Below are 22,519 nucleotides of genomic sequence, written 5' to 3'. Positions count from 1 at the left end.
TTCGGCTACGAGCCGACACAGAACCCACCGTATTAGCCAGAGGTCCCTTTACTACGGTTCGGAGCCGCGGACCTTCAGTAACAGTAATAAATCACAGCAATAGTACATTCATGTAGTTGTAAACAGCATGATAATATATTAAGTAATCCAAAGTATTCAGAATACGTTACTCTCATTGAGTAACGTAACAGAATACGTTACAGAATACATTTTGGGGCATGTATTCTGTAATGGAATACATTTTAAAAGTAACCTTCCCAACACTGTATATTTGTAAATTGTCATGCATTTCATAGATTTGTGTGGAGCTAGAAAATTGTTCATTGATAATGTAGAACCAGTAATCATTCACCTTTTATTCAGCTGGATATAAAATCTGCACTTTTGCTGAATAATCAAGCAATAAAAAGTCACGCAAGCCTTTTTCATTGCACAAAGATTTTGTCTTTCAAGTTCTGTTTGCATTTCCCATGACTTTATTCTCTGAAGACTTGTGCACATAAATAAAATTCAGACCACAAACTGCTCACTTGCCGCATACTGTATAGATTAATGTAGTTTACTGACAAAAAAAAGCCCCCAAAATTAGCAAATGGTAGTCAACTAACACACACATGCACATTTAAGAATAAATAGTGTTCATCATTATTACAATGAAGATAATCCATAGAAGTACCTGAAATAAAAGGAACTTTTTGGCAATCACAGAAAGCAAGCCTGGCTTTTTATTTATTTTTAATAAATTCACAAATCAGTCCCACGATGCAAACACTCCATTCTTCACTTTTTTCTCATCAAGAATTTAGTTCAGACTATTTGTATGTGATGCATCTACTTTTATTTTTGTCACTCTCCTGGCTGCAGTTTTGCATGGCTGCTGCGTCCTCAATGCCCCTGGCGTACAGACGCACGAGCTGACCGTGGATCCTGACAGAAGTGAACAAATCTATTTAATTATATATCTTATGTATCATAACGTATTATTGTATTGTATGATCTTTACCCTACAATACAAAGTGCTATGAGGCAACTGTTGTAATTTAGCACCGTATATGTTGGGTGGTGCTCTTACCTGCAGAAGATCTCAGTGAAAGGCAGAATCTCTCCATCACAGTTCCACACGGACACAGCTGGAGTCTTTTTGCAGCACAGGCCACACAGGATGGGAGCCACTGTTTTGTGCTCGTTCATCGTCTCTCGCTCCACCACGCTCTGTGCCAATTGCTGCTGAGATCCATTTCTGCTTACAGTGTCCACGTACTCTCGCTCTTCGCCACCTATTGCGCGATTCAGCTCTCCGATTCCTTCATGCACCTCTTCTTCTCTGCCATCTGGGAGAGAGAAACGGACGGCCTTCACTCGATGGACCTCCACAAACGGCAGGTCAAACTAGGAGAAGTAGGAACGATTGGGTCAAGCGGTTTCTAAAGTTTCTCAGTCCATTTGTTTTCAGCTGAATGTGATATACCTGGTCCTGTGTGCTTGTGTGTCTGTAGAGGAACTTGAGGAAGCTCAGTGGGTGAGTGTCCCATACTAGGATGAGATCCCCTGTTCCGTCTGCCAGATGAGCCGACGGAGAGAGACCTAATGGGCTCCTGGCACATGAGCTGGACATACAAGTGATCGATACACACCTGAACCTGCCCTCCACACTCACCCATTCACCTAAAGAGAGACGAAGAGATTGGAGATACTACGATTAGAACGATTTTAGCAGATGTTGATGATTTCTAAAAGAAAATAATGTTTGGCCAATGTTTAATTATAGAAAGAGGTGCCCCAGGGGTCATAAGGCAATGGGGGAAAAACATTTGTGTCATTTTACTTATTTCAATATGTGTTGTGGACAACAACAGGAAGGCAAGAAAAACTCAAACCACCAGTCGTGACAACCGAGGTACAGAGAAGGGCACGTCTGAACAAACAAAAAGTTGTATCTTGAAGCAGATGGGCTGCAGCAGAAGACCACACTGGGTGCGACTGCTGTCAGCTAAAAACAGGAAATTGAGGCTATAATTTTCACAGTTTCACCAAAATTGGACCACAGAACAATGAAAAAAAACTTTTGTTCCAGTTTTGATTGTTGGTAGAGTCAGAATTTGGCATAAACAACATAAAAACATGAATGCATCCTGCCTTGCATCAACACTTAAGGGTGGTGGTGTCAGGCAGTGTCACAGGGGACCCATCTTTTGATGGCTTCTTCTCTCATCATCTCAAACTGGTTTCTTGAACATGGCAATGAGTTCACTGCACTTTTATCCTCCACAGTCACTCAATCTCAAACCAACAGTCCACATTTGAGATGTGCACCAATCTGCAGCAGCTGTCTGATGTTATCTTGTTATCATGTACCAGAATTTACGAGTATTTGTATCATTACCTTCAGAGTCATTGCTGTACTGGCTGAAGTGGGAGCTGTACAGGGAGCCTGAATCAGAAGTGTGTGGGAATAGTCGCTCTGTACTTCTGGAGCACACATTGCACCTAAAAAGAACAAAGAGTTTCACTCTCCTTCACGTCTGTGAACTAACAAGCTCCCTGACCTTAGCAACAGCATTCATAAGAGCATTATAATCCATTCGCTGACAGCCAGAGACACCTGCTCCAAACAAAAACTAAGGTACTAACAAGAGGCTTGGTCTCAACTTTCAACTAGATCAAGTTTCTCTTGCTATGTCTCTTCTACCCTCCTCAAGGAACGAGCAACCAACACCTGAGTCCCTGCTACAGGGGGTAGCAGTTACAGTATCTCAAAGTGAATTTGACCCATTTCACTAGTCCTTGAATAATAATGATGCTCCTCACAAGGGCACCTTCTCGCTTTCAAATTAAAAGATTAAAAATGATCTTCCTTTTTAAAAAACCCCACCAGAGTAACAAAAAAGTTAAAGGCTTTCATATTTTCTTCAAGGTCACGTTTTGGCCTGACTTGCAAGTGAAAGTTGCAGTTACATTAACAACGGGAGGAAACCCAGAGCAGTGTCTCTTTTTATCCCTTTCTAGTAGGAGTTTTACCCTGAGAGGCAGCGCGTTTTATCCTTAGGGCTGGAGAGCAGTGGGTCTGCTGGTAGATACTGAACTATGCCCGCATAGCTTCTGTTGCTCAGGTACACAACTGTACCTATACAGAAGAAAAAAATTAAGGTCGGGTAAAAATACAGAATACCAGATACTGTATATGTGCAAGATTTTAAAATAGAACAACAGTGGTTTTACTATAGCAAATGCTGAAAAGGGAAGCACAGATGCCACAAGAGACTTTCAATTTGGTCATCTTGATAACAGTTACAGTTTCAGGATGAATTTTTAACTTTGAGATAAAAATAAATATAGAGAATCTGACAGAATGTTCTTCAGCAGACTGTCATTTGCTTTGTTCTAAATGAATCATCGGTCTGGACCTGAATAGTCGTATCTGAGAGGTCCCATCCAGCGGTGTTTTTCACTCTCAGCCAGTACGTCTCCATAGAAGCCATAGCCCACCAGAGATACCGAGTAGCGTACCAGGGTGGAAGCATGGTGAACTGAACACACGTCTAATGGCTGAGAGTCTCCTGCAAGGCATTGAGGACATCAAGGGGTGGGTGTACAAACTTATTTATACAGTTCCAATTTTGAAAAAAATATATATGATCACGGTTACACTCCCTTTACATTCATGAGAAAGAAAGTTTTCACAAGACTCTGTGCGATTCTATGAAAACATCAATACACTGTGTTATGGAAATTTTAACAATAACCTGCAACACACCCAGTGAGCTTGATTTGAAGTGGGTTTAATAAACACATTGCAATGTGGAGAGAGCATCCCAGTGAAACACCAGGACCATCTCTGAATTGTGGCCACCGCCCTTACATCTTATATACAGACACACAGACAAAGAACATTCCTCAAACTCTTACATGTTGGCCCCTCACAGAGAGAATTATGACCTTGTTTTCTGCTTAGCCATCACCTAAGGATTTACATCCCTGATAAGCAGAAGGAGCCTCACTATCTGTTTAACGTCTCCCATTACAATGGCCTCACTGTGTTAACTTTCCACATGCATGTAAAGTAGTGGCAGGAGTGCTCTTACTATAGTAAAGTGAGAAAGTAATACTATAACTAATGTGACATGATTAAATATGTGATTAATACAGGGCGATCGTGGCTCAAGAGTTGGGAGTTCGCCTTGTAATCGGAAGGTTGCCGGTTCGAGCCCCGGCTCGGACAGTCTCGGTCGTTGTGTCCTTGGGCAAGACACTTCACCTACCGCCTACTGGTGTTGGCCAGAAGGGCCAATGGCGCGATATGGCAGCCTCGCTTCTGTCAGTCTGCCCCAGGGCAGCTGTGGCTACAACTGTAGCTTGCCTCCACCAGTGTGTGAATGTGAGAGTGAATGGGTGGATGACTGGACGTGTAAAAGCGCTTTGAGGTCCCTAGGCGGGACTAGTAAAAGTGCTATACAAATACAGGCCATTTACCATTTACATGAGAAAAGAAATCTGCCACCACAACCGTTAACTGCTTCCATAGGAATTTTGAGGGGAAGTAGCATCCAGGTGCTGCTAATCAAATGCTCTTGATTATTGATTATCATAAGTGTGAGCACCTCGATAAATGCAGAAGATTTTGCAGTGTGCAGATCTGGAGCATTCAGGTGTTTGCTAACACAATGCCAAGGAGGAAAGGCATCAGCAATGACCTCAAAACCATCAATCTGGAAAGGTTTATAAGGACATTTCTTAACATTACGGTGCTTTATTTTTCTTAAAAACCAAGCACAGCACCACAAACACCTAATAAGACTGTGACGTAAGGTGGCGAAGGCCATCTGTTTGACAGCTAATGCTTGCCCCAAATGGGGTCATCCAACAGGACAATGACCCCAAGAACAAAATCTACGACAGAATAACTTAAAAAGAAAAGAATCGAGATGTTGCAATGACCCAGTAAAAGACCAGACAGGGCCTTAAGAGACATGTGCATGAACAAAAATATCCAAACCTCAATGAACTGAAGCAAAATTGTAAAGAAGAGTGGTAATACGAATATAATTATTTCACGTTTTTGCTACTGAATATAGTTCTTCGAGACATGGGGTGTATTTAGTTTCCACACAGCTGCAGAGAGTCTTGTGAAAATGTTCTTTTTCACACGACCGTATGCAATATTTCCTCACCAATAATGATGTGCAAAGCTGAAGAAACCGGATCAATAACCCCCACTGTGGCATAACACACACAGTCTGTGGAACCTAAAATAGATAAGATATATCAGGAAGTGAGAGTGACACCTTTAAATCTGAAGCCATCAGTTTATAATTGCTTATGAACAACAACCTGCAGGGATGATGCCAATATGAAGTGGGCATGGCTGCAATGTGACAGCGGGATCAGTCTCACAAAGACCTGCCTCTTGTTGTGTCCGCCCAATCAAACCATGAAGTACTTCGCTGAACATGCCATCGCCACCCACACAGACCACACTGCAATAAACAAACATAATCGTTTCTATTATGAAAGCACCTCACAGCGCTCTTTCACAACAGTATTTATACCGCTGCGCTGATAGCGCTTACCCATCAAAGCCTGTCAGATCTTTCTTCAAGAGGTGGTCTCTGGCCTGGTTAGCCCGTTCAGTCACTGAAAAGGTTTATATAATGATTACATGTAAACTGTAAGGCTGTATGTCAGAGTTAAACTTTAAACATCAACTGTGCGATCGGTTTACCTATAACATGAGAGCTGATCCCAGCCAGCTCAAACAGAGGGGCAACAAGTGAATGGTAGATCTCTCTCCCTTTCTTTTTTCCTCCAAATGGGTTGATGAACACCAACAGTCTATGTGGACGCAAAGGACCTGAAAGATGCATGTTGAATGTCACAGATGGGAGCTCAAAACGTCAGATATGCAACCGGTTATTTTTTTTTTTGTTAAAGTAAAATAATAGTCCATTTAGGAGAAATACAAGGTTAAATATCAGCTGTGTTTCTAGTCCAATTATCCACCCCTACTGTGAGTTTTGAGGGCAGTCCTTAGGTGATTTGTCCACTGGTCTCTGAGGACCCGACTGGGGCAGCTGAACTGGGTCCGGCCCAGGCTCCACAACAACCCGTAAGTGCTTCTACTCCTGCTACGCTTGATGTAGAAAACTGAAGGCAGATGACAGATACAAGAAATGGAAACCATGGTGTAAAACCATAGTATCAACTGTTGGAAGTGGTGGTGGTGATAGTGGTGGGGGGGCTACAGGCACACATTGCACAAAATTGTAAAGTAAGCTGTGAACTTGGGTGTATAGTTTTCGAACTACACCGTCATCTAAAACCCACCTGTGAAATCTTTGTCTGTGTCTTCAACTGACTTCTGGGGCAAGATCTCCACCCGACCGTTCTCCACTCCAACCACCTCCGCCACAGGTACTGAAACTTCAATCGCGCAAACACACAATGTGAAAAAATTGAGTAAACATTTGTGTCGCTGCAACTGAGTGAACTTTTTAACTCTACAGAAAGATTGTTTCTCATTTTTCACTTGTCATAGAAATTAATGTATGATACAGCTGGTTCCTTGCCAGGTCTCAGGCCCAAACATTACAATAATGCTGGCTGGAATTCCATGCTGCTTCAATTTCATCGGTGCCCCTATTTGTTTATGCTGCTGCTTTATTAAGATGCGGTGGCTCACGAGGACGCTTGAATAGAGCTGAGCTATTGTTTGTGTGATACCTTTAAAAACATAAGATGGAGAAGGCTTATTGTGTCTGCTGACTGACTGGCACACCTAAAAGGATCAAATACTACATAATTTACTTTGGCAGCATAAATCACAATGTGTTAGTGGTTTTAACTGGACAGTATTAAAATATTTTTTTGCCTGTATTTGTGGATGAAACAGAAAAAAAAACCACTTTTTTTTTTAAAAAAAACATGCAAATTTAAGCTCAGTGTTGGCGTATAATATTATGCCAGGAGGTGGGTGTGTTTGTGCCTGTGTTTTTAGTAAACTACCTTTGTAGGTCATGTGTCATGTTTGTGCTGCTCAACTCGTTCTTCACGTTTTCTGCATGCACTTAGATTCAATTGATGTGCCCCTTCCTGTGTTCAAACTTAACGCCTAGTTAACGCCTGTAATTGGTGTTTGTGGTGTAGGCCACTGTCTTTTTTTGTCAGTTCAGTTTATGTCAGTACAGTGCAGACGAAGCAGACTTTCTCTTTTAAATGTGGTGTTGCAAAGTGGTCCATGTGTGCACATTTATATTTGGCTCTTTAAATGTTAAGTAAAACAGGGGGAAAGTGCATTGTGAAACTTTCTGAGTGTTTGTGTCGCGCTCTCATTTAAACACAGTCTCTATAAAGCCCCATTAAACATCTAGGATACAGATGTGAGGGAGATACACGAGCACTTACCTGTTTTCTTGTCACCATTCTTTTTATCTGCCTCAGTCCATTTCAAATGCCAACCTGTGAGGACGGCCCGATATCTTTTATTTCCGATCCACAAACTTGACTCCAACCTCAGGTCAGTCTCCATCTGGAAAAGCGCTCTCAGTCACAGAGTCAGTCTTTCCCGTATGCCAAAACGCGTTCCTGATCACACTTCATGCCCATTGTGTTTGCATGCCTGAGAAGGGCAGACACCGGCGATCTGATCTCGTCATCAGTCGGCCTCAGTCCTCAGTTTCTGAACACAGGCTCAAAGTATTATTCCTTTAAAATGCTGAAGTCACCGCCCGATACACGGGCGTTATTCTGAAAATACCCATTTCCTATCTGCACCCTGCTCTTCTGATACCTGCTCGATTTGCATGTTGCGCTGCTGATTGGATGCCAGGTGTTTACCTGGAGCAATGTGGCCAAGTAGGCTAATCTGACGCGAATGTGTGCTTTCTCTCTGTTTGAGTGACCTAAAAGCATTGCTTCGTTGACAGAATGGGGAATTTAAATGCATTTAAATACGTCATCTAAATATTTTGAGTGTGGAAGCCTCTGTAAATCATCAAATATTAAAACTAATAATACTTGTTGTAGACTAATATAGGGCGACAAGTAGCAGATAGATGGCATTTAAAATTACAGTCTACCGTAATTTATTTTTTTACAAGGATGAGACTTTTAAATAACAGAATGAAATAAATAAATCTGACATATGCAGCAAGGAGGACAGCAAAGTAAAAGAAATAACTAAATAAATAAATCCTCATTCAAAATCTTTTTTGCAGTAAACGATGGGATATAAAAGGCAGTTTATCCGAAGGTTGAGAGTATTAATTGATTAGTGCTGAAGCAACATTTTTATATTTTAGCAGGCTTTTTTTGGTTTTGTTTTGTTTGTTTTTGTTTTGTGGGATTGCTCTTACATTTTTTTTAAAATCTCTAATATAAACTTTTTCAACAACAGTTTGTTTAATCCAGTGTCTATTAAAAAAAATCCTCTTTTGTGTTTGGAAGTGTTTGAAAATGTGTTGCATTTTTATCATATTATTTTAAAATCTTCATCTAAACAGAGAATGTTGTCTAGTAAAATGTGTGCATCAGTTCCGTGTTAATTTACAAAAATGTATAACCTCAAATTACCTATAGTTGTCTGTCTATGTTAGCCACAGCAAGGGTTTATTGCCACTTTTTTTCAAAATAAATCTGATTAATACAATAGGTACAACTTTTGTTCTGAAATCCCGGCAGAGCGGAAGTGTATGACGTTATTGTGGCACGCTCCTTCCTCTTGCTTTTCTTGCTAGCAGGTCCATTTAGTTAGCTAGCGAAACAAGCTCTTTAACCCCGTAGGGGAACTGTTATGAATCATTTGACAAGTGTAGTATAATAGATTTTTTTTGATTTTCATAATCTTGTTAGTAATTGATATTGGAAAATGAACATACGAAACGCACGGGTAAGTATAGAGAAATTCACTCGAGAGCCACGCTGTTTCTGCACAGAGCTAAGCTAACGTTACTGCAGTTTAGCTGAGCAGATATCGCCGGTCAGCTGTGTGACCCTTTTTATGTGTCTCTTTCAGCCGGAGGACCTAATGAACATGCAGCACTGTAACCTGCTGTGTCTTCCAGAAAATTATCAGATGAAATACTACTTCTATCACGGCTTGTCATGGCCACAGGTAACGAGCAGTGCTGATTCCAGTTTCCCTGTCTCTGCTAATGGCACTGCTCCTATCATACAGACCATTACAATGTGTACGGTTATGTCTCTAATTGTTCTTCCGTTTAAATCGTTCCAGCTCTCATATATAGCAGAGGATGAAAATGGGAAAATTGTGGGATATGTGCTCGCAAAGATGTAAGTATTAGCGAGCATATTTGTATCCTGCTGTCACTTTTAAGAAAACGCATTGATTCTTATGACTTTTGCAAACTCTTTATAGGGAGGAGGACCCAGATGATGTACCTCATGGACACATAACATCCCTGGTGAGTCGGAGCACCTGCGACACCTCAGACAACTCCTTTGCCTCTTTTTCTTCATATTCTGTTGGGTGCTTCTTTAGGAGGTTCACCACAGCGGATCTGCCTCCAATCTCATCATGGCGCTAGCATTTCCTATGTCATTCAAGCCCTCTAAATATCCTCCTTCCCTACATTCCTAAATATTCTTTATGGTTTTCATCACTTCTTACTGTCTGGCACCTCCATAATATATCCACTATTATTCCATTGCACATTTGCAAACTATCTAATCTTTGCCTCTTTATCTCCAAACTGCTCATCCTGAGCTGTCTCTCTGATGTACTAATTTCTGATCGCATCCTTCTTGGTTACTCCCAGTTCAAATCTTAACATCTTTAGCTCTTAAACCTCCAGTTTCACCTAAAACACTCTGTCTTCTAGGCAGTAAAGCGGTCCCACCGACGTCTGGGACTGGCTCAGAAGCTGATGGATCAAGCCAGTCGGGCCATGATCGAAAACTTCAATGCTAAATATGTCTCACTTCATGTTCGCAAGAGGTACTGCGGACTCTTGGCTTGTTGCAAACTAGGGTTTATCTCTTTGTGTACATAAATGATTGTATGAATTCCTATGTACAAAATGTGTTCTGACTCCAATTGTATCTATAAGTGCTCCTGTTTTGCTCCTGCAGCAACCGAGCTGCCCTGCACCTGTACTCAAACACACTTAAATTCCAGTAAGTATTTCTGTTTCTCTAGCAACATTACTGTTACGTTTTTTAAATGTAATTCATGTACTACTACAGCTTTTATTTTATTTACATCAGCTGGGCTACAATAGTTTAATAATACTGGTAGTCGATATAATTTGACCTGTTTAGTATAATTAATCAGATAACTGTATCACAAATGTGATGGTTACTTATATTGGTAGATAATTATAAGATTGTTAATCCCAGGTAGTACTGGGTTTTGTTTTGTTTTTTAAAGTCTCTAAAGGCTCAGTCTACTTTTTTCTTTCCCTCACCATGCTTTGAAAATAGTTTAAAGGGTCATTTTCTACATGATTGTTTCTTTGTGTATATAGATGAAAGAATGTTGGTTGGATTAGTGATAGTTTCAACTATAACTCTCATTTTTAAAATCCATTAAAATTCTGTTTGAAAATGTGCTGAATGTTTTTGCCCCGACTTTAACTGATCTACTATCTTGTCCCTTCACAGGATTAGTGAAGTAGAGCCTAAATACTACGCAGATGGGGAGGATGCCTACGCCATGAAAAGAGACCTGGCCCACATGGCTGATGAGGTACTTGATTTTTCATCTTTTTTAAAAAAATATGAGCTACTTTAGTTTGATTGTCACTCACTCTGAATTGCCCCTTAATGTGAGCAAGTGACCAAAATCTGAATGCGTTACTTTTCTTTTCTTTTCTTTTTTTTGGGTCCCCTGGTCATCTCACAGCTGAGGAAACCCGGAGCACGTGTGCCGGGTCAAGAGGCACAATCTGGCCAAAGTCCGTCGGGGTCCGGTGACCATGAGAGAGAAAGCGAGAGAGACAGCGGAGGAGAGAGCAAAGAGCTGAGCGAAGTCAGCGAGGCAACAGAAAGCACAGATGTTAAAGATTCCTCTTCTGATTCACAGTGACACTGCAGCTTTAGACATTTTTAAAATCATCCCTTGCATCCAGTTTTTATCTATTTGCCGTTTCCCCTGACCTTACACACTGATTATCTCTGCACCAAAAATGCTCCAACATTTACGTCACTTTTTTATTTTTGGTAATTCTGGCTTTCTTTTTCTGCAGTGATGAGCAGAGACTTTATTAATAGCATCAATCTACTCGGTTATCTAAATTAAATACAAATTAATTACTGGTCTGGTCATTTTTATTGGATTACTGTCATTGTAAAAGCTGTGTGAGGTTTAAGACCGCCTGTACTTTTCAATTGGTCTTTATTTAACAGAATAAATCTGTCAAATAATACTTTTTGTATTTCATTTTTGTCAAAAAAGGCATCAAATAATGAGCATCTCTGAACAAACCAGCAGAGTCTGATAAGAGTTATTCAGCTGCCACCTTGGTATTGTGAGTGACGATCTGATTAAAAGTTAAAGACCCAAAAAATTGGATAAAAACATTGATGTTGGAATAAACGGATAAAAAGAAAAATTCTTCCAGGTTAATGATTTAACCCAACTCATTGTGTCTGCATTCTTCCTCCGTGGGCTACGTCCTTTTCTTTTTCCAAAAATGGTACTGCAGCTTCCAAGCTGAAATAATCCTCTGCAAAGAGTTTGTTTTTAATACATACGATTAAAGATGGAAAGGACACCGTAGATATCTGTCCTCAGGTAACTGGTTGAACACATGACAAGGAGATAAACATGAATTACATGTGAGCATGCCAGCACTTCAGTATTGGTGTAGGAAGGTGTAAATGCTAGAACAGCTGGCACAAAAGTCTTCAATCGGAAGGATTTTGATCTGTAAAAGTGAGTGCTTGTACGCACGGCCGCTGTAGAAACATGTTCGATGCCATGTAGTAATGTAATGCTGAAGTTCATATTAAAGTGTCATCTACTCAGCCCATGAAAGGTCGCATTTTTAAGCCTATTATTCATAAGTGGGGAAGTGCCTTTACTGTCAAATTTATACTTTAGCGACTCCTACTGGCGGAGAAAGACTACTGCATGGCTTTTCACAATACCTACAGCAAGAGTTCAATACCAGGAATGTCATGAGTCTCTATAACAGGTCAAACTGGGACATAGTTAAGTGTAACTAAATTCAGATGAGTTTACTTTTCCAGCAGTGAACTGAATAGTTGGGCCATGACCGTTTACAGTTGAGCTCAAAGATTTTGTTTACTTTTATGTAGCGTGTAGCAAGGTTCAAAGGTCATTCTCAGTTTAAACTGAAAGACAGCTCCCTGCTGCATTGGGACTCAGCAGAGACTCCCTTCAATCAAACCGTTCTTTCTCAAATGTCATCCAAAATGCGTAAGTTAAGTACCAGTTGTTTTTTTTTAATTGTTTGTGCAACACCGTCTGTTTGAGGAAGGAAACAAGAGTGAAAGAGAAGTACGTGACAGATAAGAACAAATTATGCCTAATGATCTTTGAAGAAGTTAGACTCTCTCTGACAAATTGCAAGAAGCTCAGCTTCACACCAGCAGGCTGTTTAACACCTCTCAGATAGAGGAGTCAACAATGTTGTTGTAAATCTTTCTGTGTTATGATTTCATAGCAACAGTGGTCTTTGTTTCTGTTTTTTCTTTTCCCTCCTAATCTACATAACTGACTGTTTTGTTTCGTTTTTTAAAGTCAAGGTTGCTCCCGCTCACTCATATTGTAGCCATGACAGTGTTTAAAAAATATTAAAATAATAATAATATTCAAAATAACTTTCTTTTTTTCCCCTCGACTGAAGTCAGCTCAGTGCAGCTGATTTCACTCAGGAGAGCCCAATCAGTGAAAACAGCTGTTGTTTGACTGAACTGAAAACCTGCTGTGGGGTTCAAGAGGAGGCACGAAAGAGAGAGAGAGGAAGGACTAGAAAAGGTTTTCACACGTCACATGCACAGTCACACACTGACGGCTCAAACTGAATGTGTGAGTGAGAAGAAGTGGGGAGGGAAAGGGGGGGGGGAGTAGGGTGAGGGTGAGAACAGCAGAAGTAAGTGTGTGAGAGAGAGAGAGAGAGAGAGAGTCAGTCAGAGATGACTTCCACTCCACCCACATCCATCCGTGTCCAAAGTGAGGGGGAGGTGAAGCAGTTACTGCGCTATTAACTGGCATCATTTAGTTCAGTTTAGTGTGGAGGAAAGACAAGTCAAGACTCCTGATCAGGTATGACTCTCTGCATGTGTGACACTCTTATTGATTTTTATTTGTTTTCCTGTCTCACCAAATCAGCACAGGTAGTCAGTTTAACGCTTAATGAACATGTTTTTGGATTAAAAAGGCGCGTGCTGTTATGCAGGTAAGGTTTGCATTGCTTGATCGTTTTATGTTGTTGTTGGCTGTAGACAAACCCCCCAGGGCGAGTGATGTTTCACAACTATAGAAGCCTCTACTTGTTTGTGCTTGTTTAAAAAAAACACTGAAATGGTAGAAAAGGTTACTTTAGTAAAACAGGAACTGAAAAGCTAGAGTAGCAATAAGGTTAAGACTAGCCTTAATGAAATACTGCGGCAGGTTGTGAGGATAGGATGTGGTGATTCACCAGCTGATCGCATGGAGAAAGAATGAAGCGACTGATGGAAAAGGGTGACACAGGCTGCAAAAATTGAACTCCTTTTTGCAGGGAGTTTGGGCCATGCTGAAATACAGCAGAGTCATGTTAGCAGGTCATCTGTAGGGAGAGTGCACATTTCAGCTAAAGAGAGTGCTGATGAGTGATGTTTGGCTTTCAAAAAAAAGGGAAGTTGAGGGGGAGAAATGGAGAGAATGTGTGCGTATTGATTGTGTACAAAAGGGTATAATCCAGCAAGACAACACTCTGATCTTCCTCTTTTTGAATTGCAATAAATGTCCTTTAATGTGCAGTATTTTGCAAAGTTCAGGATTATCGTGTGCTGAAGAAAAACCGCCGTGCTCCAGCCACACTCATCTTTCTTTTTTCTTGAGAATAGGCCTGGGTGTTAGTTTCACCCATAAATTATAGTTAAAAGCGTGTCAAGAAACTGAAACCGATCAGAAACGATCAGTTAAACCTTTATCAGTGAGACCTGGTTGTTTTCTTTGTCTAACTGTATTCAGGGTAAAGCCAGTTCTCCGATAAACATGTCCTGTCGTGTTCATCCTGAACTGGAATATACCTGGGTATAGTCTTCTCAATCGGCCCAGACATGCTGTAAAGTGAAAGGCAGAAGGATTTAAACCTTTATTGGTGAAAGTTTTTTTCCTTCTTTCTGTAAAACCACCTGTAGTGTTGTGCACAAACATCCCCGCACAGTTGTGCGCCTTGTGGTTCGTCCTATTTTTAGGGCAGCTTGAGATGCTGTTAGAGTTATTTTTGCACCTTGTGCAATTCTGCAGTCTGCCCGGTGCAAGCAAGCAACACATGCCAACCGGTTTTCTAGTTGCCTGCCGTTCAGGGAAACGCAGCAGAGTGTGACCACTTTGAAAAGATGTGCTACAGTAAGACGAACATGCTCATTTCAGCTCTACAAGTCTCTAAGAGGAAGTGCGTAGGGTCTATTGGAGGAAGGGTGGAGGTGGTGGTGGGGACTTGAGTAGAAAGGGTGTAACAGTGGGTTTAACAGGTTTTCTCCACCAAAGGATACTGATCAGCTTGCATGCCCACAAATTTTACTCTCCTCTTTAAGAAAGAATTAACAGAACAGAGCTGATATTTCATGCTAGCTTATAAATGAAAGCAATCACTGCATTTATACAGAATTCCACCCAGCCGGATCAACAATGAGTTCCCATGTCAAACTTCGGAAGGAGCGGGTCAGTGTGGTGGACTACGACATTCAAATCAAAGGTAAAAGGCATGTGGTGGTTTGTGCCACACTGAGAAACACAACCTCTTTATTTCACACCATCTTAACTCTGATCAGTGAAACCTACTTGTCACAGTAAGCGTGTCTTTGTTGGCCTTTCAGAGGTCCGCTGTCAGCTTGTAGACCAACTGAAGGTATTGGACTTGCAACTTGAGCAAAAGAACCAACAGCTGCAAGACCTGACGGACTACCTGCGTCGACGGGGTGAGATTGAAAGCGAGTATGCTCGTTCCCTGGAAAAACTAGCAGAAAGGTTCACATCAAGGATAAAGAGGTAATTGCACACTGCACATAACATGCTAAACTACACAGCAGTTCATTTCAATCTTCAAAGTTTGTGTCCTTTTGTATTTTTTTTCTTGTTTATGCATGACCACGCTCAGGAAGGAGCCCAGTAGTAACTCTGTGTCCCAAGCATGGCTTACTCTGCTGTCCCAGACCCGCCAAGAAAGTAGGGACCATAATGGACTGAGTGAAAGCTGCAGCAACTTTCTCACCCAGCCTCTCACACATTGTGTGGAGTACACACAGCGCCTTGCAAAGAAGGTACTACTGCAAGCGCTCACCCACGAACGCACTGCCATGCACTTCTGCAGTGCAAATGACATAATACTTGCTCTGTTATCATTCTTCCATTCTCACTTTAACCACCAGTACATGTTCTTAAAATCTTGATATTTAAAGTGTGACGTGGGTCACTGTGTCCTTGCTGTGTCGTGCCATCTCACTTTTCTGATATTTTGTCTTTATGCTGTGTTTTCCAGAGTAAAGACATCTGCATTCAGCTACAAGACGGGCTACTCAAGGTTACCACAGAGCTACAGGCGGTACGTGAGAAACCAACCACACAGAATGTTTTCCGTTTCTTAAGTACACAGAGGAAAGCATTGCTTTTTGTGGCTGTGTGCAGGCATGGCGAACATACTACCAGTACCACTCAGACTATGTCTGTGCAGAGGGGAAGCTGAGGGAAGCAGAGAAGCAAGAGGAAAAGCAGAAGCAGAGCGCAAATAAAAAACTGGAGAGGCTGATAGAAAAGGTAAATGCTCGGTGTCATGTGCGTGCATGCACGTATCATGTGACTCTTGCTGACAATGTTTATGTGCTGTAGAGACAAATTAAAGTCCAAGAAATAAAGCTGAAGTGCAGCAAGGCCCGAAATGAGTACCTCCTAAACCTGGCTGCAGCCAATTCCTCCATGAATAAGTACTACCTGCAAGACATCTCTACTCTCATAGATGTGAGTACATCAGTCACCTTTTCCCTTCAACATACAAAAACCCTACATAGCACTCAAGGTCATGATCTCTCATGTCATTTGGACCCCAGCGCCCATTATTTCCATTCCTTCTGTCATGATCTGAAAGCTCCCGAATGAACGAAGTGATTCTAAATTCAGTTTCCTCCTCCAGTGTGCAGATACAGGTTACCACACCACTTTGGGCAGGGTGATGCAGGCCTACTTGTCAAGACGGTGGAAGGCCCAGGATAACCTGAGCACAGGCCTGCAGCAAATAGAGGAGGCCGTGTCTAGACTGGACCAGAGCCGGGACAGAGACATCCTCCTGCAGGACAACTACAACACCTTCTCTATGCCCCTACGCTTCCCCTATCAGCCCCACGATGGGGACCAGGTGTGCATTTTGATTCAATTATGTAAAGGAACTTTATATATTAAGTGTGTGGAACAACTCTAGACTCTCTTGCATTTCAGGTTACTCAGGTCAGTGCGGAGTGTGAGATGATATGCGAACTGGAGACCAGATTCAAACAGATACAAACTCGACTGCAAGCCGTCACCCAGGAAACTGAGGAGGTAAAGAAAATCGCACCATATTTTGAATTTTAACGAGGCTGCAAATAGTCTATGAAACTTTCTTCTTGTTTCCTTAATCTAATTTTATTTAAACTTATCAAAGCATCACAGCCTCAAGTACAGAAAGGAAGTAAAAGTGCTTAAAAGGGGTGAAGATGCAAAAGCACTATAATATAAGGCGAGAACGCCTTCCGCCTCATTATTGACTATATTTAGCCCTTTTTTAAATAGTTCTCATGATCTCAGTTTGTAAGACAAGTATAAATCTCAGCAGTTCTGCTGGCACTTGAAAGTGACATAATGTGTCAAATGTGGGTATCTACACAACAGATTTATCAGCCAGGGTGTATATCGGAGTGTGCAATATTCTGACCTGATCCTGCAGGTCACCTCTCACCCCTGCTGCTCTCATATAGGTTAATAAGAGCATGTCAGCAGCCCAGGCTTCTCTGCTGGAGGGCATCGGCGATGATCTGGAGCCTTCATCTCAGGAGGGCAGCACTGAAAATCTGACTGTAAAGCCCAGCGCCACCCGACGACGGGCCAACCTGCAGGAAATAGAATACCTCTACTTTACTGTGAGTCGGTAAAATTTGGGGGCAACAGCAATGATGTGCAGTTGGTGTGGTAACGATAAAAAAATACTAATCTGATCGGTGTAATTTGTTTTACAGAAAGTAAAGGAGTACCTCGTTGGCAGCTCTCTTGTATCTAAACTGCAAGTTAAACACGATCTGCTTAAAGAAGCTGTAGAAAAAGGTATTGCTTCTGCATTTCTCACGTTACAATACCACAAGTGTTTGACTCTGTCACAAACAAAATACCAAACACAGAATAAAACACGGAGTATTTCTCCTTTTTAACATAGATTGCTCTTATCATATGTTACGTCCTTTTTCTTTTCTTCCCAGCTGAAGTATCAAATGACCATCAGCCTCGGTATGAATATCTTTTTGTTTAACGGTTGTCGCTGAGTCATCGTTTTTATTTATTCATGCTACCAGTCTTAACACTGTGCCTCCACGGTCCTGTGTGTCATTCTGCAGACACACTGGAAAGTCCATGCGTGTCAGAAAGAATCACTCGAGCGCCAATTCGATGCACAACCAAAAACTTTTCAATGGAGACATGCTGTCCTTCATAACGGTAGCACCGCTTTCCTCTTTCAGCTCTCTCGTTGTCACTTTAGTTTTTCCCTTTGACTCGTGATGAGTCAGTGAAATTTATTATTTCTTTTAAATTCAGGCATCAGGACAACAGATTCCAATTGTTGTGGAAAGCTGCATTCGCTATATCAACCTCCATGGTGAGTCTTCATCGCTGAAGTAACATTAAACCATTAGATGTTATTGTAAAAAAGACAACTGCAGACACACGTACATCTAGCCTCTTGTGTTTAAAAGCGACTGAGGGAAACAGGCACTCATTTTAGACTCTGCCATAATCTGTCTGCCCATCAGGACTCCACCATGAAGGGATATTTAGAGTGCCGGGGTCTCAGTTGGAGGTCAATAACCTCAGGGACGCTTTTGAGCGAGGTAGGGGTGTGTGTGTTTGTTAGATTAACTTCTATTCATAGCTCTCCTCTCCATGGAGCATTAATAATGTGGGGCAGTGTGCCATGGGCTTCCCCTGCAGGAGAGGACCCTTTGGCTGAGGGGAGATATGACCTTGACTCGGTGGCTGGAGTGCTGAAGCTTTACTTCAGGGGTTTAGAAAATCCACTCTTCCCCCTTGACAGCACCAATGTGCTCCTGGAGCATGCCCGTGAGTGTTCTTGTGCACCTGTGGCTATAATTAGTGTGGCTAAGGATGCTCAGCAGCAACTTCTCTTTTATTTCATCACCTTTTTTTGTTTTCCAGAAATAAAGAATGAGGCAGAGCGAGCAGCTGAGCTGAAAGCTGTGATTTCTTCCTTCCCCGAGCCCGCTATCATCGTCATGAGATACCTCTTTGCATTCCTTTATCAGTGAGTGTTGTTACCTGTGACTTGAATATGGAAAAACTGAATTTTTGCCTTGTTTTACTCATTGCTGAATCATTCTGTGAGAATCATTAACATCCACTGTTCGTGCAGTTAAATAGGATTATATGAGATAAAAACAACCAATAAAATTAACCAATTTTAATTGTTTTATTTATTTTATTTACTCCTCTCTCTCTGCCTTCAGTGTGTCGGAGTATAGTGACGAGAACATGATGCAACCTTACAATCTGGCCGTGTGTTTTGGCCCGAGCCTGATAAGAGGGGCTCACGATGACGACGTCGTGACCCTGCAGCCTCAGATCAACGCCCTGGTGAAGGGCATCATCATTGAGCAAGAAAGCATCTTCCCCACTCAGAGCGAAGTGCCGGGACCAGTTTATGAGAAATGCATGACACTAGAACTGGATGACGGGTACAGTGAAAAATCTTTAAGCTCACATAACATGCGGGGGTTGGGGGGTGTATTGTGGAATGATTATATTATGCTCTTTACTTCACAGAGAGACCAATGTTGATGGAGATATAGAAACTGAGTACACCCCTAGCAAAGATGGTAAGTTTATATGGCTATTTCACTTCATCGCTTCATTAAAAATATATAATGATGTCTTTGAAGAATAACAAATGTATACATTTGCTTTGCTGCAGATTTAGAAATGGGCTTTTTGGCTGACAACAGCACAAGTATGTCCATGTCTGGAGTAGCAGCACCCAGAAGGGGAGAACGCCCCAGAGCTAATAGCAGCGGGGCACTAGAACACAAATTAACAGCTGCACCAGGAGGGGGCAGCTTCGGTTTAGGTGGAAAGTGCACGCTTCAGATTCCTGTTGGGCCGCAATGTAAGCCAAAGAGGATGCCCTCTCCTTGTTATGGGCAAGAGTAAGTAACCCAACAACAGCTGACTGACTGTGCTTGAGTAAAACATAATTATTCAGACTGATCTCTTTCTGCATACAGCTACCAGCGACGGTCATCTGAGGATATAGCCTCTCGAGTAGATAAGGTGTGTCTTGTTGTTCTTATAGCTCTCTGTTTATAACCTAATACATGTCTTTAAAAAGAAAAATACCGCATCATTGTGCAATGAGCCAACTGCAACTTTAAACGAAGCCATTATAAAAGGTTCTCACAGTAATCTGTGTCTGTAGCTGTAAGCGTTACAACATCAGAGGTTGCTAAAGGGGACAATGACCCAAACTGTACTTGGAAATGTGCTGCTGCTAAAGAGCAAGTGGCTGGGCTGTCCTTCCTTTTTTTTTAAAAAAAATCCATTTTTGATAACCAAAAAGAAGAACTAAGTGTTAACGGTAGCAGGAAACCCACAGTCTGGGTTTCCTGCTTACGAAAATCTGAGTGATGTTCAGTAAATTACTATGCAGAGTAATTAGTTATTGCCAAGAGCAGCGGGCAGACTTAGAGGAAGTTCTAAAGTCAAAAAGTAGAGAAAACGGACACTTCCCCCCCCGTTTCCTCTCTCATCCGTACTTTTTTATTTTCACATTACAGGAAGTCTGTCGGCAGATGGACTCGGTCTTTAAGGAGCTTTTGATTCGACAAACCCATCAGGATCCCACCTCCACTGTGTCCTCCCCCTCAGTCCAGACTCCCCAGAAGAAAGGAAAGCAGGATGGGCGCAGGGGGAGAGGAACAGGGCTCTTCAAATCAGCAGATGCAGCAGACTGAGATGATCAGCAATGGCACAAGACACGCGGGGCGAGGGAGAGATGATACTAATGGAAGTTGAGGTGTAGCGTGAAGGCCTTTGACAGTAGCTTTCAGCACATCTATTTCTAGAAACCTGAGATCCTTGACTGAGTCCTTTCTCTGAGGTCTCCTTGAGTCATGTCTTACATGTGATGTACAGCAGATTTCCACAGGCCTGCGGTACTATGTCAAAACTGTGAACTACTTGAAATGCACCAATGTGTTTGTAGGCATTTTTGATATTTGCACTTCCTCTCTTATTATATTAAACAGCTGCCCTGCCAGTCAATAATTTTAGTCAATACAGGCATAAGTGCACACTCTTAATCAAATTTCTGTCAAAATGAGATGCTGGCACAAAGTCAAGAAAACTGTGAATGTTATAGTTGTAAACGTCAATTCCTACTTATCTCAAACTTTATGATTTATCTGTATATTTGAACTACATGCTGAATAAATAATTTGTCTAGGCTTACTGCTTTATTAGATGTGTATGTAAAACATGACTATAACTTGCATTTTTTTTCTTCATCCTGGGGTTTTATACATAGAATAATATATTCGGGCTTAAGTAAAAGTAGTCGAGATGCTCCTTTCTCACGCAACATTGGCTAGATGCCTCTGGGGCCTCCTTCAGTAATTGAAGGCCAGGTGAGATGTATTGTTTTCTGGATTTCTCCCAGGTGTCCCACCCTGTGGATGTCCCTGGAATATGCTTGGGACGCTATTCCAAACATCCAAAATCGCTCCAAACATCTAAGCTTCTTACCCCTGCACCACTGCTCAATCTATACCAATATCTCTGTCGGTGTCTTGTCCTATTTAATTTATTTAAATTTGATTTATATTGCTTCAAATCACTTAAAGGTCCATCCATCCATCCATTCGCTTCTCCTTTTCAGGGTCGCGGGGGGCGCTGGAGCCTATCCCAGCTGTCATAGGGCGAGAGGCGGGGTACACCCTGGACAGGTCGCCAGTCTGTCGCAGGGCCAACACACAGAGACAGACAACCATTCGCACTCACATTCACATTCACACCTAATGGCAATTTGGATTTTCCAATTAACCTATCCCCACAAGCTGCATGTCTTTGGACGGTGGGAGGAAGCCGGAGTACCCGGAGGGAACCCACGCAAACACGGGGAGAACATGCAAACTCCACACAGAAAGACCCCGGCCTGATGGTGGAATTGAACTCAGGACCTTCTTGCTGTGCGGCAACAGTGCTAACCACCGTGCTGCCCCTTAAAGGTGTGTTTTAAAAAAAAAAATAGGCCTCACTCTTCTTTACTTAGGGAAGCAAATCACCCTGAACATGGAGGGATCATCATTTATTAACAAAGCACCACAATCAGGTCGTCTGCTGACTTTCACCAAGGTGCGTCTCAGTAGCCTGAGTACATTTTTACATGATTTTCAATTTAGGAGAATCACAAAATATCTAATAAAGAGATTTCTTAGGTTCTCTCAACTGGACACTCATCTTTGTCCAACCTGTCTATAAAGGTGGAGATAATTAAATAATGATAATAATAATAATTATTATATATTATTATAACTGAATTATTACATATTTTTCAAAAGCAATGTCACAAATTTCTGTGCACCCTAGATCCCCAAGGATGTCAAACTCATTGTAAATCATGGGCCACGTACAGACCACTTTGATTCTAAGTGAACCTCCACTTTCTTTCATTGTAAAGAAGTTTAAGTACACATTTGATCCATGCCATATCTTAATATAAGATCAAGAAGCGCACTCTCAACCGCATGTCTCCTCCTTTCTACATTATAAACAAATGCTCTTGTATTAAATAAAACAGATATATCAACACAACTCTGGGCTTAAATTGTAAAATAATAATCTAATTCCCTAAACTGTGCTGTTATTTCTAAAACAACGTTTTTTGTAATTCACAGAAAATGTATTATTTATTTCTTTACTTCTTTCACTCGTTTATTTATTTTTACTTTTGTCCAGTTTAAACTTTTTTGTTAATTGTTTATCTATTACTTTATTACTTTGCTGTAGTGTGAATGACCATTAGGGAGGCTTTCATTAGAAATTTGTAAAAAAAATAAATAAATAAGGTCAGTTTGTTAAAGC

The 22,519-nt window shown here is 41.5% G+C and overlaps 3 protein-coding genes across 6 annotated transcripts; 2 read left to right on the top strand and 1 right to left on the bottom strand.

The window, feature by feature from the left end:
* Window positions 1–281: 281 nt before the first annotated feature.
* On the bottom strand, window positions 282–7,890 carry zgc:158263 (ceramide kinase family protein). The gene is made up of 13 exons (XM_006785605.3): window positions 7,399–7,890; window positions 6,322–6,417; window positions 6,004–6,141; window positions 5,720–5,848; window positions 5,568–5,631; window positions 5,329–5,474; window positions 5,169–5,243; window positions 3,405–3,557; window positions 3,019–3,124; window positions 2,384–2,487; window positions 1,469–1,665; window positions 1,073–1,389; window positions 282–927 (listed from the first exon to the last, which is right to left on the bottom strand). The coding sequence occupies exons 1-13, from the start codon at window positions 7,520–7,522 to the stop codon at window positions 813–815; spliced, it is 1,764 nt and encodes a 587-aa protein (XP_006785668.1). The 5' UTR covers window positions 7,523–7,890; the 3' UTR covers window positions 282–812.
* Window positions 7,891–8,691: 801 nt separating this feature from the next.
* naa10 (N-alpha-acetyltransferase 10, NatA catalytic subuni) lies at window positions 8,692–11,378 on the top strand. Of its 2 annotated transcripts, none has more exons than XM_006785607.3 (8): window positions 8,692–8,881; window positions 9,008–9,106; window positions 9,227–9,285; window positions 9,371–9,416; window positions 9,834–9,949; window positions 10,084–10,128; window positions 10,615–10,699; window positions 10,856–11,378. In XM_006785607.3, exons 1-8 carry the CDS (start codon window positions 8,861–8,863, stop codon window positions 11,036–11,038), a joined length of 654 nt encoding a protein of 217 aa, XP_006785670.1. In that variant the 5' UTR covers window positions 8,692–8,860; the 3' UTR covers window positions 11,039–11,378. The 2 variants fall into 2 exon arrangements, with proteins under 2 accessions (XP_006785670.1, XP_087689531.1); XM_087833405.1 differs by having other exon boundaries at window positions 10,615–10,700; window positions 10,836–11,378.
* A 944-nt stretch (window positions 11,379–12,322) lies between these two features.
* On the top strand, window positions 12,323–20,877 carry arhgap4a (Rho GTPase activating protein 4a). Of its 3 annotated transcripts, XM_035905615.2 has the most exons (23): window positions 12,323–12,394; window positions 12,825–12,955; window positions 14,796–14,885; window positions 15,007–15,178; window positions 15,288–15,450; window positions 15,669–15,731; window positions 15,815–15,943; window positions 16,016–16,144; window positions 16,317–16,538; window positions 16,619–16,720; window positions 17,137–17,298; window positions 17,395–17,479; window positions 17,632–17,659; window positions 17,767–17,866; window positions 17,966–18,026; window positions 18,181–18,258; window positions 18,359–18,487; window positions 18,584–18,689; window positions 18,892–19,119; window positions 19,208–19,260; window positions 19,356–19,587; window positions 19,666–19,711; window positions 20,215–20,877. In XM_035905615.2, exons 3-23 carry the CDS (start codon window positions 14,819–14,821, stop codon window positions 20,389–20,391), a joined length of 2,532 nt encoding a protein of 843 aa, XP_035761508.2. In that variant the 5' UTR covers window positions 12,323–12,394; window positions 12,825–12,955; window positions 14,796–14,818; the 3' UTR covers window positions 20,392–20,877. The 3 variants fall into 3 exon arrangements, with proteins under 3 accessions (XP_035761508.2, XP_087689530.1, XP_006785671.2); XM_087833404.1 differs by lacking the exon at window positions 12,323–12,394 and having other exon boundaries at window positions 12,831–12,955; XM_006785608.3 differs by lacking the exons at window positions 12,323–12,394; window positions 12,825–12,955 and adding an exon at window positions 13,076–13,243.
* Window positions 20,878–22,519: the final 1,642 nt, after the last annotated feature.

The sequence above is a fragment of the Neolamprologus brichardi genome, chromosome 20, assembly GCF_056152115.1.
Source record: "Neolamprologus brichardi isolate AB-2024 chromosome 20, ASM5615211v1, whole genome shotgun sequence".
In the NCBI taxonomy this organism is placed as follows: Eukaryota; Metazoa; Chordata; class Actinopteri; order Cichliformes; family Cichlidae; genus Neolamprologus; species Neolamprologus brichardi.
Note: the sequence above shows the minus strand (reverse complement) of the source record. Positions and strands in the feature narration are given on the sequence as shown.